Genomic DNA, 26,217 nt, shown 5'->3' on the forward strand with positions numbered 1-26,217 from the left:
ATTCCAGTAACGGCATTGGAAAAGACTTGAACATGAGAATAAAAGCACGCTATTTATGTAAATATGTAAATAAATACTTTAATACAAAAGGATATTGAAGGTTTTGTTATGCATGTATTTTGATCATTTCTATTGTGGAGACTCTGTTGTATGGGAATACTTGCGTGACAGCATCTTTAATGATGTCATGTTTTAGTCCAGCCTTTTCTGTAAATAAAAAGAACAATTGTGTTAATAATAGGAATTAACAAAAGTAGTATTGATATGGTATAGAATATTGATATGAAACCTACCTAATTCTGTCTTGAAGCAGTCATATGTCTGGGGGTTGCGTACAGTGGATGCAATGTAAACATCAGGATGGCTTTCTTGAAACTTGTAGTTGAAAAGCCTTGCCAGCAATTTCACCAAACAGCTAATAATATCAGGATCATACACCACATCTGATGACAAAACAAACAGTTACTAGAACCAATACAGCTTTTTTTGAATAGAGACAATTTACAAATTATTAAAAAAAACCACTTAAAAATTATATTGTGTGCATTTGTTTTCTAAACATTACCTGCAGCAATGATGGTGTCGGCGTGAATTCTTCGCAACTGCTCATCAGTCACCTTTTGCCAGTCCTGTTGCTCCACACACACTTGCACGCTGTTGCAGTGACGGTTAGTTAAGCAGTTTGTGACATTGTCCCTCAGCCGCTGAAGCACAGTCGGATGGCAGTCACTGAAAATGTATTTGGTTGGACTCGACGATCGACACACAACAATGCCAGTGAGTCCGACCCCACTGCCCAGTTCAAGCACAGTCCTACACGCACAGATGTATCAACACAATGCCATGCAAAGCACAAACAACAGTAAAAGAGTCAAAGTCAATACTGGAAGTTTGCTTAAAATGTCCAGCATCTTACATTTTTTCCATTATGCTGTTCGGAACTTTATCTCTAGGTTTAACTGAAAATGGCAAAAAGTAAAGTCCTACTTGTTTTTGAAGATGTGGGGGTTTTCCAAAGCCCATTCAGCCAGGTATAAAGCAGCTTCCCAGGTAACCAGACCTGTTGTGCCCTCAGAGATAAGTGCCACGTTCTCTGCTAGACTAACAGCATCTCCTGTTGGCTGTCATGATTTTGCATTGATCTTTCTGTTATAATATATCAATGTCATGTTTAGTTGCAATGCCTTACCAATAGGTAGGTTTTGTAGCACGTGTCCCTCTCCTGTGCGCACATGACCTCTCCCAGAGCTTCGTACAGTGCATCCAGGGGCTCTGCTTCCAACATCTCATGCTAAAATGTAATTAAAATAAAAACTAAATACATCTTTATGAAAAATATAGAACGTGCCACGTAAAGTTAGAAATTCAAGTATTTTTGTGATTGAAAAAAACAGAGCCGACCCTTTTTATCAATTCTGTTAAGAAGCGTCTCCTGTATTTCAGAGAGGGGGGATTCTCGCGACAAACTGCATTTAAACATGTCTGCAAAATAAACAAATGAATTAATAAAAACAACGGGCACTACATTCTTTATTAAATCAAAAACTATATTTACGTTACCTTATCAAGAATCTCTAAGATGACGTCCGAAGTCTTTGAGCTTTTAAGTTCTCGGTCTAGTAACTATAAAACAGATCGTATTATTTATGATACAAATGCTAACATGAAACCTTATTTGTATGTTATTGATGTAACGTCAGGTACTTACATCCCATGGAAAAGTATTTAAAAGACACATAGCGAAGAAGTTGACTTGAAAGATGTGTGTGACCTCTTTTCTGGTGTTGTCGATAATGTTTTGTTCTTCCTTGACTGTGACATGATGTGTTTCGTTCATCGTTCACAGTGGCTTGTTGCTGTTGTTGGTACGTAAGACGCATGTGTGAAGAAGAATTTCACAGTTAATTTCTTCGTGTATGTGTCAATCCACACGTTTTGTTTCTAGCGCCACCTGGCGGGTCGGTTGTTTATTATTGCCCACTGGCATTTGTGCGTCTTCTAACTGGCCGTTCTTGATGATGATGATGAAAAAAACTACTATTTGAGGATTCCGCTGTCAATGAAATGTATTTCAGTTTAAGACTTTTATTTACTCTGTTTTTTGCAGTCGTTTGCGGTCTATATGTCGTAAGAACGTCGGTCACAAGATTATACAAGATTACAAAATGAGAAGAAGATCTGAGCAATCTCGTTCGACTGTTTTTGCCTGCCAACATGACACGTTGTGTAATAGAACACAGTGAAAAAGGGGACAGGTTGCCTGTGAAAAAAGGAATCAAGAAACCATATAATAAGTAATGTGTAAAACATAATAAAATACATTAAAACCCACTAAAAACTTTGGAAAAGCAATCAGCTCAATAAACAAACTTCACTGTCATGGTAAAAATGCCTGTTAGTTTCGCGATGCTGCGCAAATTGGCTGTACCCCACCTTTATGTCAACAGTCTTCGAAATACCGAGTATTGTAGCACACTGACCAGAAATACATCAACTGATCATTATGCTACTAATTCCTTGATAGTACAGTAGCCTACTAAGTTAAAAGACAAAATTTTAATCACGAACAGCTGTAATAGGAAAGTTCACAAAGTTCATTTAGTGTGTTTTGGACATTTTGAACATTAATTTCCATTAGAAACGACATTTTAGAATTAGCATTGAAGATTTCACTATGTGCTCACTTAAAACATAACCTGTTCATAATTTTCTTTATTTTTTTTAAACTAGATTATGCCGTTCAATTACGTCTCAATAGCCTATCTAGCCTACCAGTGTTCGTTATGGTTAGTCATCTGTTTTAATAAATTGTTGGTATTTATAGAGTATTACTGGGGTATGATACTAGAAATAGATTTCTTAAGTCCACTTACCTCTTTTGCAATTGGTCAAAGTAGAGATACGCAAAGAAATCCGATTGGATGAGGTCAATATCAGTCACCAAACGATGGTCTACTTCCAGCCTCACAGTTGACATAAGAACCGCTCCACACGGCACAAGTTTTCTCTGGACGCTTTGTTTCAATCAGTTCGTTGTTGGATTCAAAGAGTGACGTAGCAATGAGCGTGAGTATTTTTAAACACTTTTTTAAAACGTTGACTATAGTTTCATGTCACATTGTTTTAGATTTGGTTTTAGTAAGATGAGCGCATAGGCTATGTGTCTAAAAGTCCCTCTTTATCTCTATTTTACTGTATTCGCGTAACAAGCACAGTCTGCTTTTACAGATGCTTTTACACCGATTTACAGATGAATGCAGTTGAATTGACGTTTTAACTGTCGCTTGATACTGTACAGTATGTTGTCTGTTTGGGCCATTAATAGTTATTATAGCGCCCCACGTGCATGAATTCATGGGTGTGTCCCCTGCATCTGTTATGCTCCTAAAATAAGAAATGTCGTTTTTCATTGCATAATCAATATTGGAAGTGAGACGGGGGTTGGAAGTCCTGAATGTTTTTCCCCAATAATTAAGTTTACTCTCTTTAGAGTAAGATCCAATTCAATCAATCATAGAGTTGCATACACATAGTTTTTTTTTACAATACTTTAATTGAATATCCTTGTGTTTTTAACATTTTTTAACGATGTGTCACAAGCATCTGAGTGAGCCTTATCATGAGGCAATGCAGCTGCGTGATCACATCACAGGAAAGTGAATCACAGGCTTTTTCACAGCACATAGGCTATACCCTCTGTTTTCTGTGATTCATAGCTGGACAGAAAAGATATACAAATTGTAAGATAATTCATCTGACTTTAATGTTAAATAATTTGCTATTTTACAGATGACGCAAGACTACCAGAAATAGGCTACAAAGCTGTTCAGCTCAGTGATTTGAACCCGTACAGTACACAGGGGCATAGAAAACGTAACTTGTTAATGGAGACCTTTAACACACATTCATTTGAAGCCCAGAAAAGGCAATGTGATTTATTCACTCATTGTCAGAAATGTGCCTATAGAGAAGGTGCTTCCCGCAGCTGTCTTCTTCAGTCTAAACAGAAACAAAGAGAGCATAATATACTGCAGAAAGAGAGAGTGAGGCATGTGACACTGTTGAGACGTGCTATGCAGCACTAAAAGTGGTTATTTGCTCGTAATCATAGCGGAACAACTTTTAGTGCTATATAGCACCATATCTTGGTGCTTCAGTGGTTCTTCAGAGGTTCTTTGGGGTGACTGAGGTGCTATATAACACCGTTTCCATATAAAGAACCTGTTAAGCCCCTGTATGGTTCTTCAGCAGTTCTATATATCCCCTCAGTCATCCCAAAGAACCGCTGTAGAACCACTGAAGCACCAAGATATTGTTCTATATAGCATTAAAAGTGTTTGCCCTATATGATTACCAGCCAAGAACCACTTTTAGTGCTATAGCACTATTTTTTTTAGAGATATTTTTGCAACAGATTCTATCTAAGAGCTCAACGTTACTGTTATTTTCAGTTAGAGTGACTAATGTGGAAAGAATTCACCTCTGTTACACATCTGGCCTTTCATATTCTGCGGAATAAAAGTCTCTGTTTCTCCTCCTGTTTCTCTTTTTGACTCTCTCTCTTGTTTGACTGCCCTTTCTTTCCACCTTCTTGTCAGCTGTAGCCTGTCCCCTCCGGCATCATTAAAACAGCTATAAAAATCAGCTTTCCTTGGTCAGCTGTGAATCATACACAGAGGCTTTGTTTGTATAATCTAGTTTGTGATGTCGCAGCTGCTGACCCGACTTCTCAACATATCAAATCTCTTCATATGCTGGAAAGTAGTTATCAAAGGTCTAATGATCGAGAAATAGCTCTTATTTTGGTCTATTTCTTGCTGAGATTTTCCATAAGGGGAATCTTGCCACATCTGCAGCTTTTTGAAAGTTCGGGTCTGGCTCTCTGCCTTTGGCCTTTGCAGGGTTTTCCCTTTTAAGCACTTAGGAAAATTTGACTGCGTTGTCAGACCCATTCTGTGCCCTTCATCATTACAGCTACATCATTACAGCCTTCTTTCTCAGGTCTCTAAGGAAAAAACAGGCACTATGCCCAGCTGTAACATTTCAATTTAAGTGGATTCACATGTTCCTGTTCCAGTAGTGTGTATCTCAAGTAGTTTGTGTCTGGGCTCTCTTTAACAGGGTGTGGTCGTGCAGAACATGTCCTTTAAAGTGGGACAGACTCTTATGGCTACAGGAGTCCCCAATGCTGAATCTACAAAGTAAGATGATTATTTGCTTGGTTTCGCTTAATAAGCCAAATGAGTAATATTTAGAGAACCAATGGAAATCTTGTTTGTTTTTTGTAGTTTTTCCATTAACATTGGTCACAGTCCTGAGGAAATCGCTCTACACTTTAACCCTCGTTTTGATGCCCATGGTGACCACCGCACTATAGTGTGCAATTCATACTTGAATGGCAACTGGTGTGAGGAGAACAGATCGGGCTCCTTTCCATTTAATCTAAACGAACAGTTCCAGGCAAGACTTTCATTTACTTTCATTTCTCTACACAAATTATATTTTTAATGAATTTTCTAATCTAATGAATGACTAATCTAAATGAAAACGTAAAAAGTAAAGAATTAAAAAGAAAAATGATTTAAATTAACCATTGCAATAACATCTTTTTGTCAGTTTGATGAGTAATATTCAAATTGGAGTATTATTAAATTTGGTTCATGCTTACTTTCTGTTCCTTGTTTTAGATAAAAATCACGTTCACCAATGAGGAATTCCATGTGATACTTTCAGATGGCTCTGAGATTCACTTCCCTAACCGTCCAGGTGCTGAAAAGTATAAGTACATGCATTTTGATGGTGATGTCAGGATCCATGGGATTGAAATCAAGTAGACTAGTCCAAAAGGAGAACTAGATTAATAAAGCTCACTGATGTGTCCTTTATTTTCTGTCTTAAATTGTCATCTATTCAGCTGTATTATTCTACCATTTTTACTCACTGTGGAGGCAGTAATCTTTCAAGTCTCTCAATAACATTCTTTCATTTGTATGCCGAATTAACATAAACTAGCAAAAATACTGATGTAGTAATGCCATTATCAACCACAAGATAGAGCCAAACTACGGTAAATTATCATGGGCTTTAGAGTAAATGTAAACCAATACATTGTCGGAGGTGGTTGATGTCTTCCAGACTAGGTTATTTACGTGCTTTTCTCAAGTTTTCCTATAGTACAACACAATCTCTCCTGATTTTTTACTAAAGCACATTCATAACATAAGCCTGTTGGTGTTAGCAATTCAAATAAAATGTTCTCACCAATAAACAAAGCCCCATTTATCTTTTCTCTATTTTTATATGTTTATGATGAAACATATTTTAGTGCTTTAGTGCAGGTGCTCCCATTTGATGGGTTGAAGAAACAAAAGGAGAACATTTATAATGAAACAGAACTTTATATTCCATCAGGTTTTCTGTCATTCTCATGACATGGCAGAAATACTCATTACACTACCAGTTTAAACAGCTCCTTCAGAACACGAATAAAAGATTTAGTGCTTGAGAATCCAAATATCAGAATTCAAAGGTTTCTTGACTGAAGCACTTTTTTCAGTGGTTGGAAACAGTAGAAGGGTACTGTAAAGGATTATGCCATTGAAACAGCGAACAGTCTTAAATTTAGTAATTGAATTTTGTTAAGAACTAATAGAAATTAAGGAATTTCTGAAATGGAAAACAAAAAAGCTATTTTGATTTAAAAAAAAGATAAAAAATTCCCTCTTTAGAAAAGTACACACTGATGGATCAATATTAGATAGGGTCCATTTAGATTTCATAAAGTATACTGTCTATTGTGTAATTTAAAGTAAAGGTATTTCTAAATATCAGTTAAATTTTACAATGGTGGTGGTCTTACACTGATATAGCCTACTGAAAGCTTTATAACGAATTTTACGAAATTTTATATTTGTATATGGGCCATTCTACAGAATTCGAGCAAACTGCTGTCCCACATAAAAAAAAACATTTAAAAAGCATTCAAGTTTTCAAATTTTAGTTGTTTATTAAGATCCTTCTATCATCTTTCGAAACCCACAATAATATTTATAATATCAGTAAGCTTAATATATATAAAATCATAATTTATTGGGTACTTTCAATTTGGAGATGGGTGTCTCGAACCCAAACCCCTAAATTTAAACTTAAAAATTGTTTTATCATTTTTTTCCATTGTTGTTTTTAAAAATATAATTTTGATGTTTTATAAAGTGAAGTTAAAAAATATATTTATTTTATTTTTAAATGATTAAACTTTATGTAAAAAAATGTGTCCCAGATTTTCATGTCACTACCGAAACAGTGTATGTTTTAGTCCATTGGCTGAAACTGATTTTAGCCACACCCCTACATTTTTTATCAAGAATTATTACTGTCACTCTCTCTAAGCTACATGGTGAGTAGATCGGTTTTATCATTTTGAAGTAAATGTGTTCAAAAGTCTGAAAATCTGTGTGAACGTCACTACATCTTTTTTCTGCAATTAAGCAAACTTTTTTAGGTGTTATTCCATAAAAATTAGTTTTTATGTGTGTACATTTGTTCAGAACTGTGCTTGCAAACCATGTGCTGATAAGCATCTTTGAGCTAGGCTCAAAAGTATTCAAAAATTGTCACTACCAAAACGTATCACTGGGTAACATTGTTTCGGAAGGGACAAAAATTGTTTCGGTATAGTGAGAAAAAGTAACACTTAATCCTTTATTTGAGGAAATGAACAGAACTCTGTTGCAAATCATTAGTATTTTAGTTTGTTTTAGTAGTGATATAGTATGTGAGCTGTAGGTTTTCTATTAGATATTTACTGTCAGATGTGTGTCTGCTTAATGTGCTGGCTGCGTATGTGCAACATAGTTAGTTATTTGTATTAACATAAAATGTTGAAAGTCTGATTCAGCTGTACAAATTAAATATTGTGATCACTACCAAAACATTACCATCACTACTGAAAATGTGTGTGTCACGACTAAAACATGGGATGTTTTGTCAAAAATAAAGTATATTAAATTATCAACTAAGATGTTATGATAGTGTTTGGTTCATTGTATACATAAACTAATGAATCCTTAACTTTGAAATCGGTATGATCAATTTGATGCCTTTTACAAAGAAAGATTGGATTCAAAATACAACAATCTCATAAATTACACTTGAAATAGGCCTATTGTTAAAATTGTAAATGTTATTGATTTACATGTGGAAACATTTTTTAAATATCAAAAAATACATTTAAAAATTAGATTTAAACAAAATCTTAAAATATGTAAATTTAATCCTTCTTACTCAATTATATATTATTGTGTTTCGGTAGTGACAAAATTTGGGGAGAGGAAGAATTTCCCAAAACCTTTTGAAATTACAATATGAAAATTAACTGCACAATTACCAGAAATGTGTACCTTTGATATTATACAGTTTGCATACATAAAAGTCTGGGGAAAAACACATTTTTATTCAAGATGTTTTTTTTTATTTTGCACCAATTCTGTAGAATGGCCCATATTCGTTTTATATTCAAAACAATAATAACCTTACATTATTTTTTGCAACTCTGTAAACCCCTGAGCAGCATTTAGCAGTCAAATATAACACAGGTGCAACTCCGGTACAGCAGGTGGCACATTTCCCTTGCTTTGCGTTGACTCACCATACAACAGAATATTTTTGGAATGTTTTTGTATATTAAAATAGAATCCATCAGTCTTTATGGGGTGGTTTCCCGGACAGGGATTATTTTAAACCAGGACTAGGCCTTAGTTTAATTAGGTGATTAAGTGATTTTAACAAACCTGCCTTACTAATAACATTCCTTGTGTGTATTTTGAGACAACACAAAGGCAATGATGTATTTTAAGATATGTCCGTTCAAGTTGTTTTGCGTTTGGACAGCTCTTTTATTTTAGTCTAATCCCTGTCTGGGAACTGCCCCTAAATGTTCACACTTCGGACTACAGCCCCAATGGACATGTTTTGTGAAGCTCTTTGATTAGAAGTTTACAGAATTTGGATGTTTCACAGTATGCCTAAAGGTATGAACTTTGTTTATTTATTTTTTCTCATACAGAGATAAAATACATTCAGATACATTATTAAATAGTGCATCAGTCCTATGCAATACTTTTGTGCTTGACTGTCTAACGTTAACGTTAGTTTGTTTAACAATGGAGGTATTTTTCGTCGTCATGTTAACAAGGTGTGCGTTTCCCAAAAGCCTCATTAACCAACTAGCACGTCCTGTCGTATAGTTCAACGAATCGGTGTTTACCAAGTTTTTAGTCTGGTTGGAACTACAGCTCTGTGCTTCGAGCGCATTCACACTGCACCGTGGTTTTTGCGTCGAATTTACTATTCAGTGGTCACGTTGTCTTAAAGTGATAGTACATTGTTAATGCTCATATCATATGGATTGACACAAAAGGTAGCAATTTTACCATTTTAACAAATAAATGAAGTCAAATGTGCTTCACAGAATTATCAGACGTTTTGCACTATATTAAACAACGAAAACAAAAGCTCACCATTGCAGTCACCCATCATCAGTTCCACGTTTGTTTTGCATTGTAGAACTACCTTTGTGCATGTATCAGGAACTGTGATACAGTATAAGGTAGTTACTGTATGACCTATAAAAACTCTCATTAATAAGTAATTTGTGTTCTCTATAGAAAAACTCTCACACTTTTGTTATGTGGTTGGGACTTTTATAATGTTGGATGGAAATCTCCTGTGATGGTTCTGTGTGTGGCATTATCCGCATAAGCTGCTACTGCCAAACTTTAATAAAAAAACACCTGTCAGTTGATTTCTAGTATTTCACTTTCATTGCCACTCTGGAATAAGTATCAAAAGTTTTAGGGCAATTCCAGCATCATGGATATGACGTTTTTAATCAAAACATGAAATAAAACCTCTCAAATAATGTATTTATTATCAGTATACTGAACCCTCTGTCTATATTTTCCTAAACCCCTGTTGATAGAGTTCATAAATCAGAAAAATATCAGCCTGTACACGTTTTCTATTTAAGATCAGGGACGCATACCAGTGTTATGGATTTGACAAAAAGGACAGACGTTTTTGAGAGAGAACATACTGAAGCAATACTCAACAAATGGAGAAGGGAGGGCTCTTCATAGAATATAAAAGTTATTTTATGGTAATGTCCAGGAATATGGACCGTTATGCGTGTGACTGTTCTGAAAGCTGCAACTAAATCATGCTTGGAAAAATGCTTTATAAACCTCAAAGGGATACTTCACTCAAAAATGATAATTCATTCAATTCAAGTCATCATTTACTCATCTACGAGTACTTCCAAATCTATATACATTTCTTTGTTCTGATGAACACAGAGAAAGATATTTGGAAGAATGCTTATAACCAAACAGATTTTGCCCCCCCATTGACTCCCACAGTAGGTAAAATTACTTTATCATTTTTTTTTTGTTCTGTTGAATACAATGTAGGATGTAGCATTTTTGGGTGAAGTATCCCTTTAAAGGCCTCTTAAACCAGCAAATATTGACATCTGAGCTATGAGTATAGAGCCTTTGGGGAAAAACTTGGCATTTGCATGGAATTGTCCTATATGACCTTCCTCTTTTATTTGACATGACCCAATGTAATTATTAAAATGTCACAAAGATTAATTATAAGCAGCATTTTTATTGGTTTATTAAGGTTTCCTTTCTCCATTTGCACATCTTACATTTAAAGGGTTCATTCTGTGAGTCCAGCGACACCAACTGGAATGTGTTCGAACAACTTTAGCCTTTTACAGGACAGACGTGAGCCGCATCAAGGGTATGAGGTAGGATGTTTCTTCACGTGTGTTTCATGAATTTATTTGGAGAACAACCGTAAGAACTAAGTTATGTACAGTACCTCAGCATGAACTCTGTAGTCTCCATCATATCCCAAATGTTTCCTCAAGTCCGCCACCCTGTAAATCCAATTTTATTTTATGGCAACAGATTTGTCTTCTTCTCTAATATATGTCTTCCTTTGTTCTGATATACTACCCTGCTGAACAGCTTATTATGGGTAACCACACTCCAAAACCATGCCATTAGTAGCTAAAAAGGTGTGATGAAAATAGACTAGAAACAATGTCTTTCAAAATACACCAAAGGTAAAACCTGTCAGCGCACATTAGCACTTTTGTTTATGCCCTGCTTACAAAAGTAATCACTGTCACTTACTATCATAACAATAGCAAATTCCCCTATGGTCACTTCAGAGACCGGGGCTGTCATCTCTCTGTGTTTGTTTCATTTGATTGCTTTGTCGTTCGACCGGATGTTAACTCATTGCCATGGAATGTCTTCTGTCATTGACTGGATGCATTTCGGTGGTCTGGTTTCCATGGAGAGCTGACATTCTGAGTGTTGAGAGTGGACACGCATAATCGGGAAGGACGGTCTGTACTGGGCATGTGCACAGAGATACGGAGCGGTTATTAGCATGTTTTAACATTCACGGAGGTCACACGGTGGCATTTACCCTAAATCATCATCTGCTGTGCCCGCCCTAGCAGTACAGGCTGGGATAAGTGATTAGCTGACTTGACTCTTATCACATCAATGAAATAATACGGATTCTTGACATAGACAGACAGATTGATGTGCCACTCATCTCATGGAGCTAGAGAAGTCTGGGCCCATTATTTTGCTACATAAAGCATAATATACAGTTATGTTATTCTGACCAGTTAAACAAAGCATATATAAGATTGTACTAATTGCTATAATTAAAGAGCGGATAATCGAGTTTAATGGGGCAATCAGAACCATGATTCCTTCATTTTACGCTGTTTTAGCCAGTGTGATGAACAAAATTGTAAGTGTTTGTGAAGTATGGGCAGCACTGCTTACATTTTTTTATTATGTATTGTATTTTATTATTTATGGAGGATGCCACGTTCACTTCTCATTCTTACCCCATCATGTGCCTAAACAAAGGTTTAAGATCACATTCTCCTTAACCTCTCTTTCTGAAAAAATCATATTATTCTCTTTATTTTAAATGATCTGACTATTCCTGTGTTGTTTTTTGCACAGTTTTGCTTTTGTCTGTCGGTTGCTCAACGTTTCGCTGTCACTGCCCATGCGTTATCCATTTAAACGGATGGGGTGACACTCCTGACATGAAAAACAAATGGAATAAGTAACCTGTGTGGAGAAATGTGTTTAGTGGCAGTGAGAGAGTAAGGTGATAATGGGACCCATCCGTTACGTCTGTGCTAAGGTGTAGGACTGAGACTAAGTGAGATAGATGACTCGTGCGTATAAATGCCACTGAAGTCACTCAGACTTACTAAATTATTTTGTGCACGCTTCCAAAACCCCCCGAATTCTGAAATAATGACAGTAAACGCACAGTAAACGCTGTAAAATGACAGTAAACGCACGCTTCATACAGTAGTACATTCTGTTGCCTAGCAACCTCAAACAGCATACAGTCTGACAGTCTGAGTTATAGTACAGTATCTAGAAGACACATTGTTTATTTGGATTATTATTTTAATTATTAATGTTGAATTGTTGTTTATTTAACATGTCTCTATAATCACATCACTCTAAAAATGTGAAACAATTTACACTCAAAAATTTTAAAGCTGTGAAGTTAATGAAATATACTGTTTAAATGGAGTAAATGCAAATAATAAAAGAAGTAAATCTGAGTAACTCAAATATTTCTATTAGAATTCACCAAAAATATAGTATAATTAGTATATATTTTTTTGCATGCAGCCTGAACCCTAGGTGAACCAGGACTAAATTTTTTATTTTTTTTTGGTCCGGACCAAAATAACCAAAAGAACCGAACTACAAATATGAACGCACCCTCACATTTGTTTTAGTCTAGGGCTAGTCTTAAGCCCTGTACGAGAAACCGCCCCAAAAGATTTAATTATGTCTATTTGAAAGTATTATAGAAACACATAAGACATGTGTTGAGACAGACTGATAACTGAGTACCTGGTCAAGTGTTTGAATGCTATAAATGAGCAACATCCAAGCATTTTACCTCTCAGTGGAGATATCTGTTCTGTCTGATCATTGATTTAGGATCGAAGCACAAGCTCGGAGGACATCCTGACTCCTGTCTTGTATTACAGAATGTGTGGAAGTACCTTGTCGTCCTTGGTTCTGCTCAAAAGCTTTTAATTGGTTCGTTTATTCGGCTGGAAACCGAGTCCATGACTTGTTGGGGCTGGAATCGCTGAGCCCACAGTGGTGGGATGGACGGAGGAATTTTCCTGGGTGGTGCTGCCCAAGACTACTGACATGTGCTGCTTATTGCAGTGATATCGCAGATATGTGCAAGGTGATTAAAAGCTGGTGGCCGAATCTTCCTCTCTCCCTACCTTTTATTATGCTCATGACAGTAGATCCTTTTACTTTCCAGCCTTTCCAGGCCTTCTTTTTCCTTCTTTTTCTCATCGCCTTGTTTTCTCTGCCCCCTTCCTCTTATTGCAGTCCATCTTTCACGTCCTGCTGCACTTGACTCGGACTCATCAGATCCTCTTAATCTCATGTCACCAGATCCCCTGACTGTAATTTACTGCAGCACCAACCAATATACTGTATGCCTGCGTATCTGTGTCCTCGTGTAATCTGATGTAAGATAATGCAACCCTGTGAAAGTCCTTGGATTACAGCGAACAAATGAGACAGTGTGCAGACAGGTGGGTAGACAAACAGGTCTCATTTGCAACTGGAAGTCGAGGCAGATGTAACGGATGCTTTTTTGGGTTGCCATCGTTTGGTTTTATATGAAATCCTGCAGTTTGACTATGATGTGTCACATGGCTGACATTGCAGCTTGGCTCATATGCTTAAGGATCAAACAGCATTATCAATCTGTCTAGTTTACGTAACACTACTGAGGAAATGCTGTGTTGTGAATGCTGCGATGTTGGAGCTAAGGTTGCCCACCTGAAGCATAAAGGACGCTTGCAGTCTAGAAAGTACAAAGCAGTTAAACGTGAAATTTTTATTTTACAACAGATAGCAAATTACACTCACGGTTCACACACCAGGAACCGCAGGGCAAAGTTCCAAAACTTTCTCCTCATTATTATTCTCCTCACTCTGAAGGGTTACAGGTCTCATGATGGAGCCGCAGATACACAGTCTAGCCAATAACCAGGCCACGGGGAACAACAGGGCTTAAAGCGGTCATATCGTGAGGAATCAAATTTGCTTTGTTCTTTTAAGATAAAAGAGTTGATTGTATTAGGAAAACATAGTGTAACTTTCTGAATGATAAAACAGAAACCTACACAGTGTAAAACGTTTTTTTAAAAGCTGTATTCTGTCATCATTTACTTAACCTCTTGTTATTTCAAACCTGTATGACTTTCTTCATCAAACACAAAATAAGATATTTGGAAGAATGTTGGTAACTGAAGAACGGTGGTACTCGTTCAGTTCTATTGTATGGACACAAAACCAATGCAAGTCAATGGGTAAAACTATTGTTCGGTTACCAACATTCTTTAAAATATCTTCTATTGTGTTCTGCAGAAGAAAGAAAGTAATACAGGTTTGAAATGACAAGAGGATGAATAAATGATGACTCAAGTTTTCTTTTTTTGGGTGAACTGTCCCTTTAAATACAGCGTGTTCTGAAGTGTTAACATGCCAATGACATCTGTTTGGAAAACAGTAAATAGTACAAAAATCTTTACCAACATAATAAAATGTAAAGGGGTTATCATGCTTTTTATAATTTTATGTTTTACCCTAAGGTGCAACAAGCTTCATCAGCATTTTGTGAGTCTCAGTTGTGAGTATGGTAATCGGCTCACTGAGGTCAGAGGTCATCTCCCTGGAGAGGAGAAGTGCAGAGATTTGGATACCATGACGACCAGGTTACTGCCTCCTATGTCAGCCGTTGTCACTGCTCTCTCTCTCTCTCTCTCTCTCTCTCTCTCTCTCTCTCTCTCTCTCTCTCCCTCTCCCTCTCCCCCTCCCCCTCCCCCTGCTATGTCGTGAGTTTTTTCCTTCACCTTGTCATGTCTTATGGAATTTTGAAGCATGGATTGTTAAAAGAACGATACAAATAAAAAAGAGCTGACCTCACTCTTTCACTATGAATCTTATCCCGAGTCTCTCCTGTCAGTTTGCTTTCTTGTTTTCTTTCGTCTTTGTGTCGCAGCTGACACGTTTCTCATTTGTACTTCTTTTTTTTATGCTCCCTCATTTTCTTCCACACGCTAAAACATTTAGTGCCAAATTACTATCACACTAAATGTCTTTGTGCGGTCTTGTGCAAGCGTGGGTTCTGGTTTAGAGATTGTGTGCGCGTTTGCTGTTGCATAGAGATGTCTCAAACCCACCTTGCTTGTCTCAGACAGAAATTTTCAAACCAGATGACTGTTCGCCGGGTCTGTCTGTTTGTGTGTGTGAGCTCCATGAACGCGTCAAAGCATCGAGTTCAGCGTTGAGGTATTTTTAGCCTTGTCTCTAGACCTCTCTCTACCCTCCACTTCTCCACTCATCCTTGGTCCCTTCTTCACCTCCTCCATGTGTTTATATGTGTGTGTATAGGCTTGGTTACATCACGTATATTTTTGAAAAGATCAGATATACTGAAGTATAATGTCCAAACGATGGCGGTACCCATTCACTTCTATTGAACGGAGAAAATTCATATACCGCCGTTGTTCAGTTACCGACATTTTTCTAAATATCTTCTTTTTTGTTCTGCAGAAGGAAGTCATACAGGTTTGAAATGACAAGAGGGAGAGTAAATGATGACAGTATTTTCATTTTCGGCTGCTCTATCTGGCATGAAATATCACATGTCAAATCTCTCTCATTAAGACATAACTGAATTTCTGTCAGATGGACCTTTAAAGTCTCACTTACCTACACACACACACACACACACACACACACACACGCACACACACACAGGTTGAAAATACATTCACACTCGCCCTCACACAGAAAACTATACACGGACAGAAAGTAGCAAAGGGTGAAAAAGTAACTTTGTCTGACATTACCAGAGCTTCAGTTATTATCTCACATGAATTAATATTTTTAAGTGGGTAATGAAGTCTGAATATTTGGCACATTCAAGCAGCACTTATATTCTTCCTCAACAGTATGTTCTCCTGCCTTATCATTCAACAGATGGCAATGATTTTGCCATTTCTGTTTGATAGGGCCAGTGTGAGTGTAATCAGGTTAATATGTTTGACAGCATTGCAGCCACAGCGTGTCATTATAGATATTACACCCTATCACCCACCCTCACTAAGAGCAATTTCCCACATCACTGAATATAGAGGAGATTACATAGCACCACCGGGTGTGTACCAGTAAATGTTTGCGAATGTGTGAGGGATAGAAATAGAGATGTACAACCGCGTTTTTTTTACAAACAAAGACAGGTTTGCATGAACATGCATTTATTTGTTATTCAGAAAGGTCTGAAATCTATATGGTGCTTGGCTGTTTGTATTTTTAACATCTGACAGGTTATTGCAACGTCTGTGATTGTGGTTAGAGGAACAGAGGGAGAGAGCGGGCGTGCAAGAAGAAATCTGCAGAAGGGAATCATTCACCTAGACTTATATAAACCCGATCTCTAAATTTAGACAGCGTCAGATTTCTGCACCAGAGCGATCGACCACATTGATATGCGTGTGGGCCTCGGTGTTCCTCGTGAACAAACCGCAGTCAGAATGCTTCTGCTTTGCTGTGTTAAACTAATGCTGTTTTGCTGTATGGGGAATGTATCAGGATGGTGCTCTTTTGTTACATGTTTTATCAGACAGATGCTTTGCGATATGTAAAAATGACTCTCGTGTATCCCTTTGTTGCCTCTCTGCTGTGTTTAGTAAGATGTTATATTATGGTTTCATTTGCTAACAGTTAAAGATGCAATCTGTAAGCTGCAATCAGTAAACTCTATGAAACTTCATATCTCCATCACTTAAACTCTTAAAAATTAAAAATGCAAGTTAGTTAACTTATCTTCACCTGGGTTAAAGGGATAGTTCAACTAGAAATGAAAATTCTGTCATCATTTCCTCACCCTCTTGTCATTTCAAACCGGTATGACTTTCTTCTGCAGAACACAACAGATTAGAAGATGTTTGAAGCTTGAAGATTGCTGAAAATGAACAATGGCGAAACCCATTGACTTCTATTAGATACAAAATGTAAGTCAATGGAGGCCAGTGTTATTTTGTTCCCAACATGTTATTTTGAACCCCAACAGGGTTCGAATTGAGGGGGGACTGGGACGGTCCCGGACCCCTCATAAACCTTAAGAGACCCCTCATAAGTTCTAAAATAATGAACTTGGGGGGTCCCTTGGTTTTTCATGAAAAACACTTTTGTCCGTTATTTGTACAAATTTCATAAGACACTAATTAAAATGGCATTTTTATCAGAAAAATCCATGCATGCTCAAGCGCGCCACAGTGTTCAATGAAGACATGTACAAAGATGTCGCTCCGAGACACTGGCTGCGTGCGGATCCTCTCATATTGAAGGCGTTTATCAAAACTTAACAGTTAGGCTACTAATTTTGATATGCAAGTATTTATGTACACTGTTATTTCACATTCAAACAGTTGCGATGCGGTACTGAGGGACATAGGCTACAGGTGGTGGAAAAATAGGAAAGGGAGCGAAAATATTTAAAATATTTCGCTCTCCCCAAATTGCGTTCCTTTGCAAAACTTTCGCGTCTCCCCAAGAATACTTTTCTTTCCCCGAGAAAACATTCGCATTCCCAGAGATTATTTTGCGGAGCCTTCTGCAAACATGAGCTCCGACTTTGACGAGAGTGATGGGTCGTTCATGAACGATAAATGATAAATGATTTCAATAGCCTATTATTATATACTTTGCAAATTGCATGAGACTTTTTAGTAAAAAACAACAACCTGTAAACCTTATTGCATACCTGAGTGACCCAAAATTGTTAATGATAAATACATAACTTTACAGAAATGCATCAAAAGCAAGAGTTAAAAACTGCATGAATATTTGTAAGGGAAGTCAGGAGATAAGTTATTTTTGTATGTTATACATTAAACACGCATCTGTCATATCACGTGACAAAAGAACGAAAAACTCTAACCCGAAGACTCGGGAGATGAACTAATCATTTCTGTTTCCGGCACAGTCTGCAAAGACTGGCCTATGGGGTTGTCACGTGACAAAAGAACGAACGACTCGGACTCGGTAATCATTTATGTTTTCTGTAAATGCAGCCTATATGGGCAAAATAACGAATGACTCGGGCATGAAGTCTCAGTTGAGCTATAATCCTTTTTGTTTCTTGTACAGATTTCAGAGCTTATATGGTTGTCAGGAAATAATGAAATTACTGTTTCTCATAACTTGTCCCTAACTACAATACAAGTTATTTCTTATTATATATCTGATCAAAACAAGCATAAACATAAACATTATGGGGTAATTTGGCTATTAACATGCAACATTAATTTAACTCATGCTCAGATGAACAAAATGACTCGAAAAAAGATTCGTTCATTTTGCTGAACGAGATTCAAACATCCGAATTGCAAAAATGACTCGAACTTCCCATACCCTTCTGCTTTCACCCAAAGGAATGACATTCACTGCATTTTTTTTTTTTTGCAGTGTATAATTTAATGTAAATTTAGATTTTTAATTTAATGTAAATTTAAGTTTAGCTACTCATGTGTTTGTTAACATCATTACACAATGAACAACTTTTATTTGTATCAATTTTAAAATGTGTATACTGTTGTAACATCAACAAAACGTTTATCAATAAATGCTAAAAGAAATGTGTTAATGTTAGCTAATGCATTTAAGGAATAGTTCAAGAATTGTGTTAACCAGCACACATTGACTTGCATTGGTTTTGTTTCCATACAATAGAAGTGACGTGAACATTCTTCAAAATATCTTCTTTTGTGTTTTGCTGCAGAAATAAAGTCATACAGGTTTGAAATGACAAGAGGCTGAGTAAATGATGACAGAATTTTCATTTTTTGGTCAACTATCACTTTAATAAACATAATGGAAAGTGCACATTGTATGTGTGAGTGAATTTTGTATCAAACTTATGTGGGATTGTGTATCAGGCAGGGTTTGTGTGTGTGATGGATGCAGGATGTGTAAGGATAAAGGAAACATAAGATAAGTCATTACCTTTTAAATAATCTGTTATCCCTCTCTGTGTATATGTGTTGCGTGTATGTTTAAGCATTTTTGACCATGCTGACCTTCATCCCCACTGGTGCCATTGAGGTGGTGTTAAATGCGTGAAGACGTGCTCCCCGCCGCCACCCTCTCTCTCAGTGAGATAACCCCTGCGGCTGTCCACAGAGCTCCTCTTCTGATCTGACCTTCAGCACTCTCCAACCTGCCTTTACTATTCCCCCTCTGCATCCGCTCTCAATGTCACACACTCGTATGCGCACAGTGTGGGGCTCAGTTTTCAACAGCAGACTGATTAAATCATTTCTTCTCTATAGGATGCTTGGCCAAGGAGCCTTTAATATGAATATGCAATGAGATCAGACCTAGAACAACTAAAGCTCATTTAATGTCTCCTGCTGGCATTCAATCTAACCCATTATGGTTAAAATTGAGCTCTAGTGAGGTAAATTGCTTACTCCAATGTGACAAAAGCATATGGATGTTTTTAATTTTGGAACTGTTTGTTTACACTTAAGCACAGGTCACTACCTGAATCATTTCATCCACTAGGAAGACCACTTGCACATTATAAACAGTTAATCTTTATTTCCACAACTGAATCGATACAGAATTCATCCAACAATGTACAACTGAAGCCGGGAAAAATGACTTTTTAGCATTTTGTCTGTTCACGCATGACCCCTAAATAAAAAAAATGTGTGTTAACAGTATGTAAATATACAAGTTTTCTTATTACAACACTCCATCTCTATTAACTCAGCTTAGCTTGTAAATCTACGTGCATCAATTTAATTCTCTCAGTCTGGCTCTAAATCGTAAGGTTAAAGTTGGATTTATGGCGAATCGTTCGGGAGGCCAGTATTAAGACTATATGTAACAATATGTCAGCATGAGTCAGTTGGAGGAGTCCTGGTGGTCTCATTCAGTACCAGCTTTATTGGGTTCCAGTGCATCAGACCGCAGCTGCTCATTGACCCAGACAGATAATGAAAGGTAATGAAAGTCTGTTTATACAGCTTTGTGCTTTAGAGAGAGAAAGAGCACTGCCTTGTTGCCTGAAGATTCTGTGATTCATGAGAATACCTGCATGTGGGTGAGTCTGCATCCACATCCAGACTGAATGGCTAGTTATTTTTCAGTATCTTTTGTTAAAACGTACATTGCACACAATAAAAATATTGTGTTCACCTAAACATAGGGTCAAATGAATACCAATCCAACAACGACTAAAGATGCTGAAAAAATAGGAATCGTTAACACTTTACTATAAGGTTGTTTTTGTTAACATTGAACTAACAATGAACTAAACTTCTATAGCATTTATTAATGTTAGTTCATGTTGATTTCAGCATTTACTAAAACTTTTAAAAATCAAAAGTTATATCTGTTAAAGGTCCAGTGTATGGAATTTAGCGGTAACTAGCGGTCTGTCATGAAATACGGAGTGGAAGAACCCAGATGCAGGCAGGCATGAAGGGGTTAACAACACAAGACTTTAATATAAATACAAAGAAACAAAAACACCCACGATAGGGAAAACAGAACTAAGAGTATATATATATATAAAAGAGTAAACACAACAACTTCCCTCAAGGGGGGGGGGTATATTTTCAACTAAATAATAAACAAACTAACAGGCATAACACGGCAGAAACAACACGAGAAACTCACAGAACAGCAAGAACGGGAACGTTGACCATAAACAATACACCAGCACAGGACAAAGAAACAAGAGGGCATTAAATAGGAGAGACAAACGAAGGATAATTACACAGGCAGGTGGGAAACATTAGACACGGGAGGAAGGCAATACATGAGACGAGAGGGGCGGGGCCAATGACAAGACACGAGAAAACACATGAGAGGTAAAAACAAACAACTCATGGTTTTCTCACATAAAACCTAAGGGCTCTGTCCCGATCCCGCCACACGACTAGAATTTCATAAACAAGACGGTGGGACCGTGACAGACATGCATCTTGCCATCTTTTTGACATATTAAAACAAAATTCTGGAGCTTGACATTAGAACAATTAGTTGTTCAGTCGATGATATAAGATGATAGTCTAAACAAACAGGCAGTAATGGTGGAAGTTATATCATATTGAACATCATTACCTTTGATTCCTGAGATGGACGTGTTCAATATCACTGGTGTAGCTGAAAGACAAATAAAGTTTTGAAGAATATTCTAAACTAACAAAATTAATTTCAGAGATTTATGTCTGTTTAACTCATTCAACAAAGCTGTGTTTTATAGCCTTCAAGAAAATAATTGTCTTATTTTATAATGTCTATATTTACCTGTCCTCGGTGCTGCAGTTGCAGTTGTCCAGCCAACTAAAGACAAAGAGAGATTGTTAAAATTAAATATACTCCAGTGACAAATATATTTATGTTGTCCTTTTAGAGGAAACATTAAAACTAAAAACTGGACCTTAAGACGTTGTAAAACATAGTTAAAAAGCTATAAAATGTAGTCGTAGCTTTAAAAATGGGATAAAAAAATTACCACGGGGGATGCTACAACAAAAATAAACTCAAACTAACGTAAAACATCCATATTTAAAACACTTTGTTGTACAATCAGATATTTGTAAAACAACATGTAAATAATGTGGAAAAATGTTGTCACTCACATTGGCAGATGACTCCAGCATCTTCATGGTGTCCACAGTTGTGTGTTCCCCATGATGACGCTGAACAGTTTTTCAGTGTCGTTTCATTCCCTGTACACGCTACATTATCCAACCATATTTGACCTGAACCTTGTCCAAAATAAGCACTGCTCTTTGCCTCTATAACAGCACCACAGCCCAGCTGTCGACACACCACTGCAGCATCTGATAGATCCCAAGCATCATCACACACAGTTCCCCAAACTGCATTATGAAGAACCTCCACTCTTCCAGAACACAAGTTGGTACCATTCACCAGCCTGATATCTGTTGTCAGCAAAACAATATGAAAGCAGAAGAAAGTGTCACTTTTTTACACGAATGACCCTTAATAACGTGATTCATATAAACTGTTGCTGTCAAAAAAGAATAACTAAGTAATGAAAAAGAATTTTGGTTAAATTAATCGTGACTAATTTCAGATAACATTAAAGCTCTAAAATATACTTTTACTGTAGATTCTAATAATTTCACATCTAATCTCCAAATTAATGTAGAAACAACATAAAGACAGTCTATTTTCATATATCTTTAATGCCATCATTTTATGAATGAAAACCTGCATCACTGATATCTGTCCTATGTTTCTATGAAATTATTTTTTATTAATTTTAACATTAATTATAGCCATTCAACATTGAAGTAGGATTGAGAGCTATTAAGTTTAACATTTGGTAGGCTTTAAAAAACTTTTGATTTAAGTGGTTTTAAAACAATCTTTACAAGCCCATTATCATATAATTTTAACAATGCATGAAATATGCAAAATTTGAAAGTTCTCAGACACTTTACATTCTTGAATGCTAAAATCGACATTAAATACAAAATAATTTTGATTGAAGCTACAAAACACATGGAATTCTTGCTTTCTTTTGTTCTTTTATTAACATTGGTGACAGGAGTTAATAAGAGTGCAGCCCTTTAAAGTCTTTGAATGAAAAGAGCGCGATCATATAATGTAACGCTTGCAAAAGGATCAAAGAAAATACAGATGATGCGTTAATTGCGTGAAATATTTTTAACATAGTTAAGTGTGTCTTGTTTTGTCTTATGTACTGTTCCACCTTATTTCTGGAGAAACATACTTTCGATTCCCTATGTACAAGGTATATATGGCTGAAACTAACTGCTAGCTCTGATTTTGTTGTAAAGAATTTTCTGCTGCCTTAGAAAGAATGTTAGGTCGTTGTGCACCTTTGATCCTTTTCCCGGAACAACTTTATATCAGAATAATTGAAAGTATACTTCAATGTATATTTCAGTATATACAGTATGTTGTTTAAAGGTCAATAAGAATATAGTGACTGTGGTGCACAGTGTAAGATTCCCTGTAAGAAGATGGGAAAACACAATGTTTAGCTGGTGTACTAAGAATCCATGTATGGAATGATGAAAAGATTCACACTACACCTCACAAAGGGACACTCTCCTGAATGCTGCTGGTTGCTGAGGATATTCTGCTGACGACGGAGTTTGGCATGTGTGGCTGTGTATTTATTGATGTGTATTCTTGAAAATTCCTCCAGAATGCTTACTGAAACAAAACATGCAGCAGTCCACAGAGATGATGGAGTCTACATTTTCTGATCAATGACACTCATTGATTATAAGAATAATCATTTTAGGTCTTTTTATTGTTTCCATACTAGGTCATTCTTCACCTTTTTTTTGTGTGGCTGATGATTTTCTCTGATGCTAGTCACACTGTGGTCCTATCAAAACAATACTTGATCATGAACTTTGGTTTAACCACTGGCATAAGTTTGGGGCGGGATTTTAAAACATGTAATTCTTTTTGCATTTAAAACGGGTGATGGTGTCTGGGAATACACACTGCTTTCAAACCAGGCATTCATTTTAAGGTATTCCTTTAAGAACTTCATACATCCCAATAATAACCTGACCCCTAATGCACCGTGTAACACATGCAGTAATTATGTGAACATGTGGTTGTTCACAAGTAGTACATTACTCAGTTCCAACATTCTGGCCGCAATATGGTTGGGGGAATAATGAAGGACAATACATAGGATGAAATGACACGCCAAGGAAAAGTAGGCCAGCGTGACAGATCTTCCCATCATTTGGAGAAGCTGGAGACAGACGGATGCTTCTCCTTCCTGCTGACATTGGGAGAATGACACTAATGATCTCTATCTATCAAATGTGGGAATGGAAAATTGTCAGAGCTATGTATATGCGCAAGTGCAAGTATGAGAGTGGGCTAAGCTGCAGTAATGGCCTTCATACCTGTTTAAGGTACTGTGAACCACATGTTTGTGCCTGAGGTTGATGCAAGCCATGTTTTAGAAAGTCCTCAAAATATATTCACCATTTTGCAAATAATTTTGACGTTCCCTCAATTTACTTATAGAGACACTAAGGCCCGGTTTCACAGACAGGGCTTACATTAAGCCAGGAGTAAGCCTTAATGCGTACTAGTTAAACTAGGCCATTTACAGTAAATACCTTTCATGAACGTGGCTTAACAGAGGTTTAGTTAGTCGGAGACTACAGAGTCCTGGAGTAAATTAAGTAAGCCTAAATGACCTGGGATAAACCTGATTAGTTTGAGTATAAGCACATGCCGTTGGTCTGATGGTGCATATAAAAACTTGAAATGGAATTGAAAACGTTATTGGTGTGCATTTAGAGACACAAAACAATGTCAGAGGCTAAAACAATTCGTTCAAAAGAACTTTAGCGAGTATGAAAAAACACTACTAAAACAAAAGAAAAAGAGTGCTTGGAATGCAATTTGCAATGAATTCAATGCAAATTAAAATGTATCCACAAGAACAATATAACAAACTGAAAAGGAACCGCATATTAGCAGCGTGACAATGCAAAGCAGAGCAGCGGCGTTGGATAACCCGGGTGCCGGTCCGAGTGCAAACTGATATACTCTGACAAAGTTTCTTCACGAAAATAAGAACAACGTGACGGATGAAATTTTGATGGAGAGTAACCGCGTGATAGGCTACGCGTTTAACAAAGAGTCTCGAGTTGTAACCCTCTACAGCGCTGACAAAAAAGGCGAATACGTACCTGGACAAGACACCTGCGTGGCGTTCCCTGACAAGGACTGGACGTTGTTTTACAACTACGTCTAGAAGGATTTAAACGACAGTCGCGAAGAACCTTTGTACATCGCAGAGTGGGACTCGGTAACGCCCAACGGTCGTTACCGTGTGGTCGGCGATCATTCTAAAAAGAAACACCATGACTGCGTTTACTTTTTCTTCTGCAAAGACAACACAAAGCTTCGCGATCGCACCGGGGCTATCCTGCACAACGAACATCACGAGATGTACGAGATGCAATTTTTGTTCAAATGGGCTGACCTTTATGCCCTGGAGACCCTTTTTTCCAACATCAACAGAATGATCAATTGGTGCGATTTGCGCGATGGGTATTCCAGAGTTAAAGTGCAGCTGTTCCACCCCGAGAAGTGCNGACTCGGACTCGGTAATCATTTATGTTTTCTGTAAATGCAGCCTATATGGGCAAAATAACGAATGACTCGGGCATGAAGTCTCAGTTGAGCTATAATCCTTTTTGTTTCTTGTACAGATTTCAGAGCTTATATGGTTGTCAGGAAATAATGAAATTACTGTTTCTCATAACTTGTCCCTAACTACAATACAAGTTATTTCTTATTATATATCTGATCAAAACAAGCATAAACATAAACATTATGGGGTAATTTGGCTATTAACATGCAACATTAATTTAACTCATGCTCAGATGAACAAAATGACTCGAAAAAAGATTCGTTCATTTTGCTGAACGAGATTCAAACATCCGAATTGCAAAAATGACTCGAACTTCCCATACCCTTCTGCTTTCACCCAAAGGAATGACATTCACTGCATTTTTTTTTTTTTGCAGTGTATAATTTAATGTAAATTTAGATTTTTAATTTAATGTAAATTTAAGTTTAGCTACTCATGTGTTTGTTAACATCATTACACAATGAACAACTTTTATTTGTATCAATTTTAAAATGTGTATACTGTTGTAACATCAACAAAACGTTTATCAATAAATGCTAAAAGAAATGTGTTAATGTTAGCTAATGCATTTAAGGAATAGTTCAAGAATTGTGTTAACCAGCACACATTGACTTGCATTGGTTTTGTTTCCATACAATAGAAGTGACGTGAACATTCTTCAAAATATCTTCTTTTGTGTTTTGCAGCAGAAATAAAGTCATACAGGTTTGAAATGACAAGAGGCTGAGTAAATGAAGACAGAATTTTCATTTTTTGGTCAACTATCACTTTAATAAACATAATGGAAAGTGCACATTGTATGTGTGAGTGAATTTTGTATCAAACTTATGTGGGATT

General features: G+C 36.8%; 2 protein-coding genes across 2 annotated transcripts; one reads left to right on the forward strand and one right to left on the reverse strand.

The window, feature by feature from the left end:
• Positions 1-95: 95 nt before the first annotated feature.
• Positions 96-1,875, reverse strand: eef2kmt (eukaryotic elongation factor 2 lysine methyltransferase). Its single transcript, XM_057345649.1, has 8 exons — positions 1,709-1,875; positions 1,561-1,623; positions 1,402-1,482; positions 1,190-1,291; positions 988-1,121; positions 566-813; positions 294-443; positions 96-207 (listed from the first exon to the last, which is right to left on the reverse strand). The coding sequence occupies exons 1-8, from the start codon at positions 1,835-1,837 to the stop codon at positions 107-109; spliced, it is 1,008 nt and encodes a 335-aa protein (XP_057201632.1). The 5' UTR covers positions 1,838-1,875; the 3' UTR covers positions 96-106.
• Positions 1,876-2,933: 1,058 nt separating this feature from the next.
• On the forward strand, positions 2,934-7,154 carry lgals2a (lectin, galactoside-binding, soluble, 2a). Its single transcript, XM_057345650.1, has 4 exons — positions 2,934-3,066; positions 5,122-5,201; positions 5,289-5,460; positions 5,688-7,154. The coding sequence occupies exons 1-4, from the start codon at positions 3,061-3,063 to the stop codon at positions 5,832-5,834; spliced, it is 405 nt and encodes a 134-aa protein (XP_057201633.1). The 5' UTR covers positions 2,934-3,060; the 3' UTR covers positions 5,835-7,154.
• Positions 7,155-26,217: the final 19,063 nt, after the last annotated feature.

This window comes from Triplophysa rosa, linkage group LG11 (assembly GCF_024868665.1).
Source record: "Triplophysa rosa linkage group LG11, Trosa_1v2, whole genome shotgun sequence".
Taxonomy (NCBI): domain Eukaryota; kingdom Metazoa; phylum Chordata; class Actinopteri; order Cypriniformes; family Nemacheilidae; genus Triplophysa; species Triplophysa rosa.

Coding starts and splice junctions, on each gene's coding strand:
- eef2kmt (XM_057345649.1), bottom strand. CDS start 1,837: ATGAACGAAACACATCATGTCACAGTCAAGGAAGAACAAAACATTATC. Junction 1,624..1,708: donor TAAATACTTTTCCATGGGAT/GTAAGTACCTGA, acceptor TCTGTTTTATAG/TTACTAGACCGAGAACTTAA. Junction 1,483..1,560: donor TCTTAGAGATTCTTGATAAG/GTAACGTAAATA, acceptor TTTATTTTGCAG/ACATGTTTAAATGCAGTTTG.
- lgals2a (XM_057345650.1), top strand. Junction 5,202..5,288: donor CCCAATGCTGAATCTACAAA/GTAAGATGATTA, acceptor TGTTTTTTGTAG/TTTTTCCATTAACATTGGTC. Junction 5,461..5,687: donor ATCTAAACGAACAGTTCCAG/GCAAGACTTTCA, acceptor TCCTTGTTTTAG/ATAAAAATCACGTTCACCAA.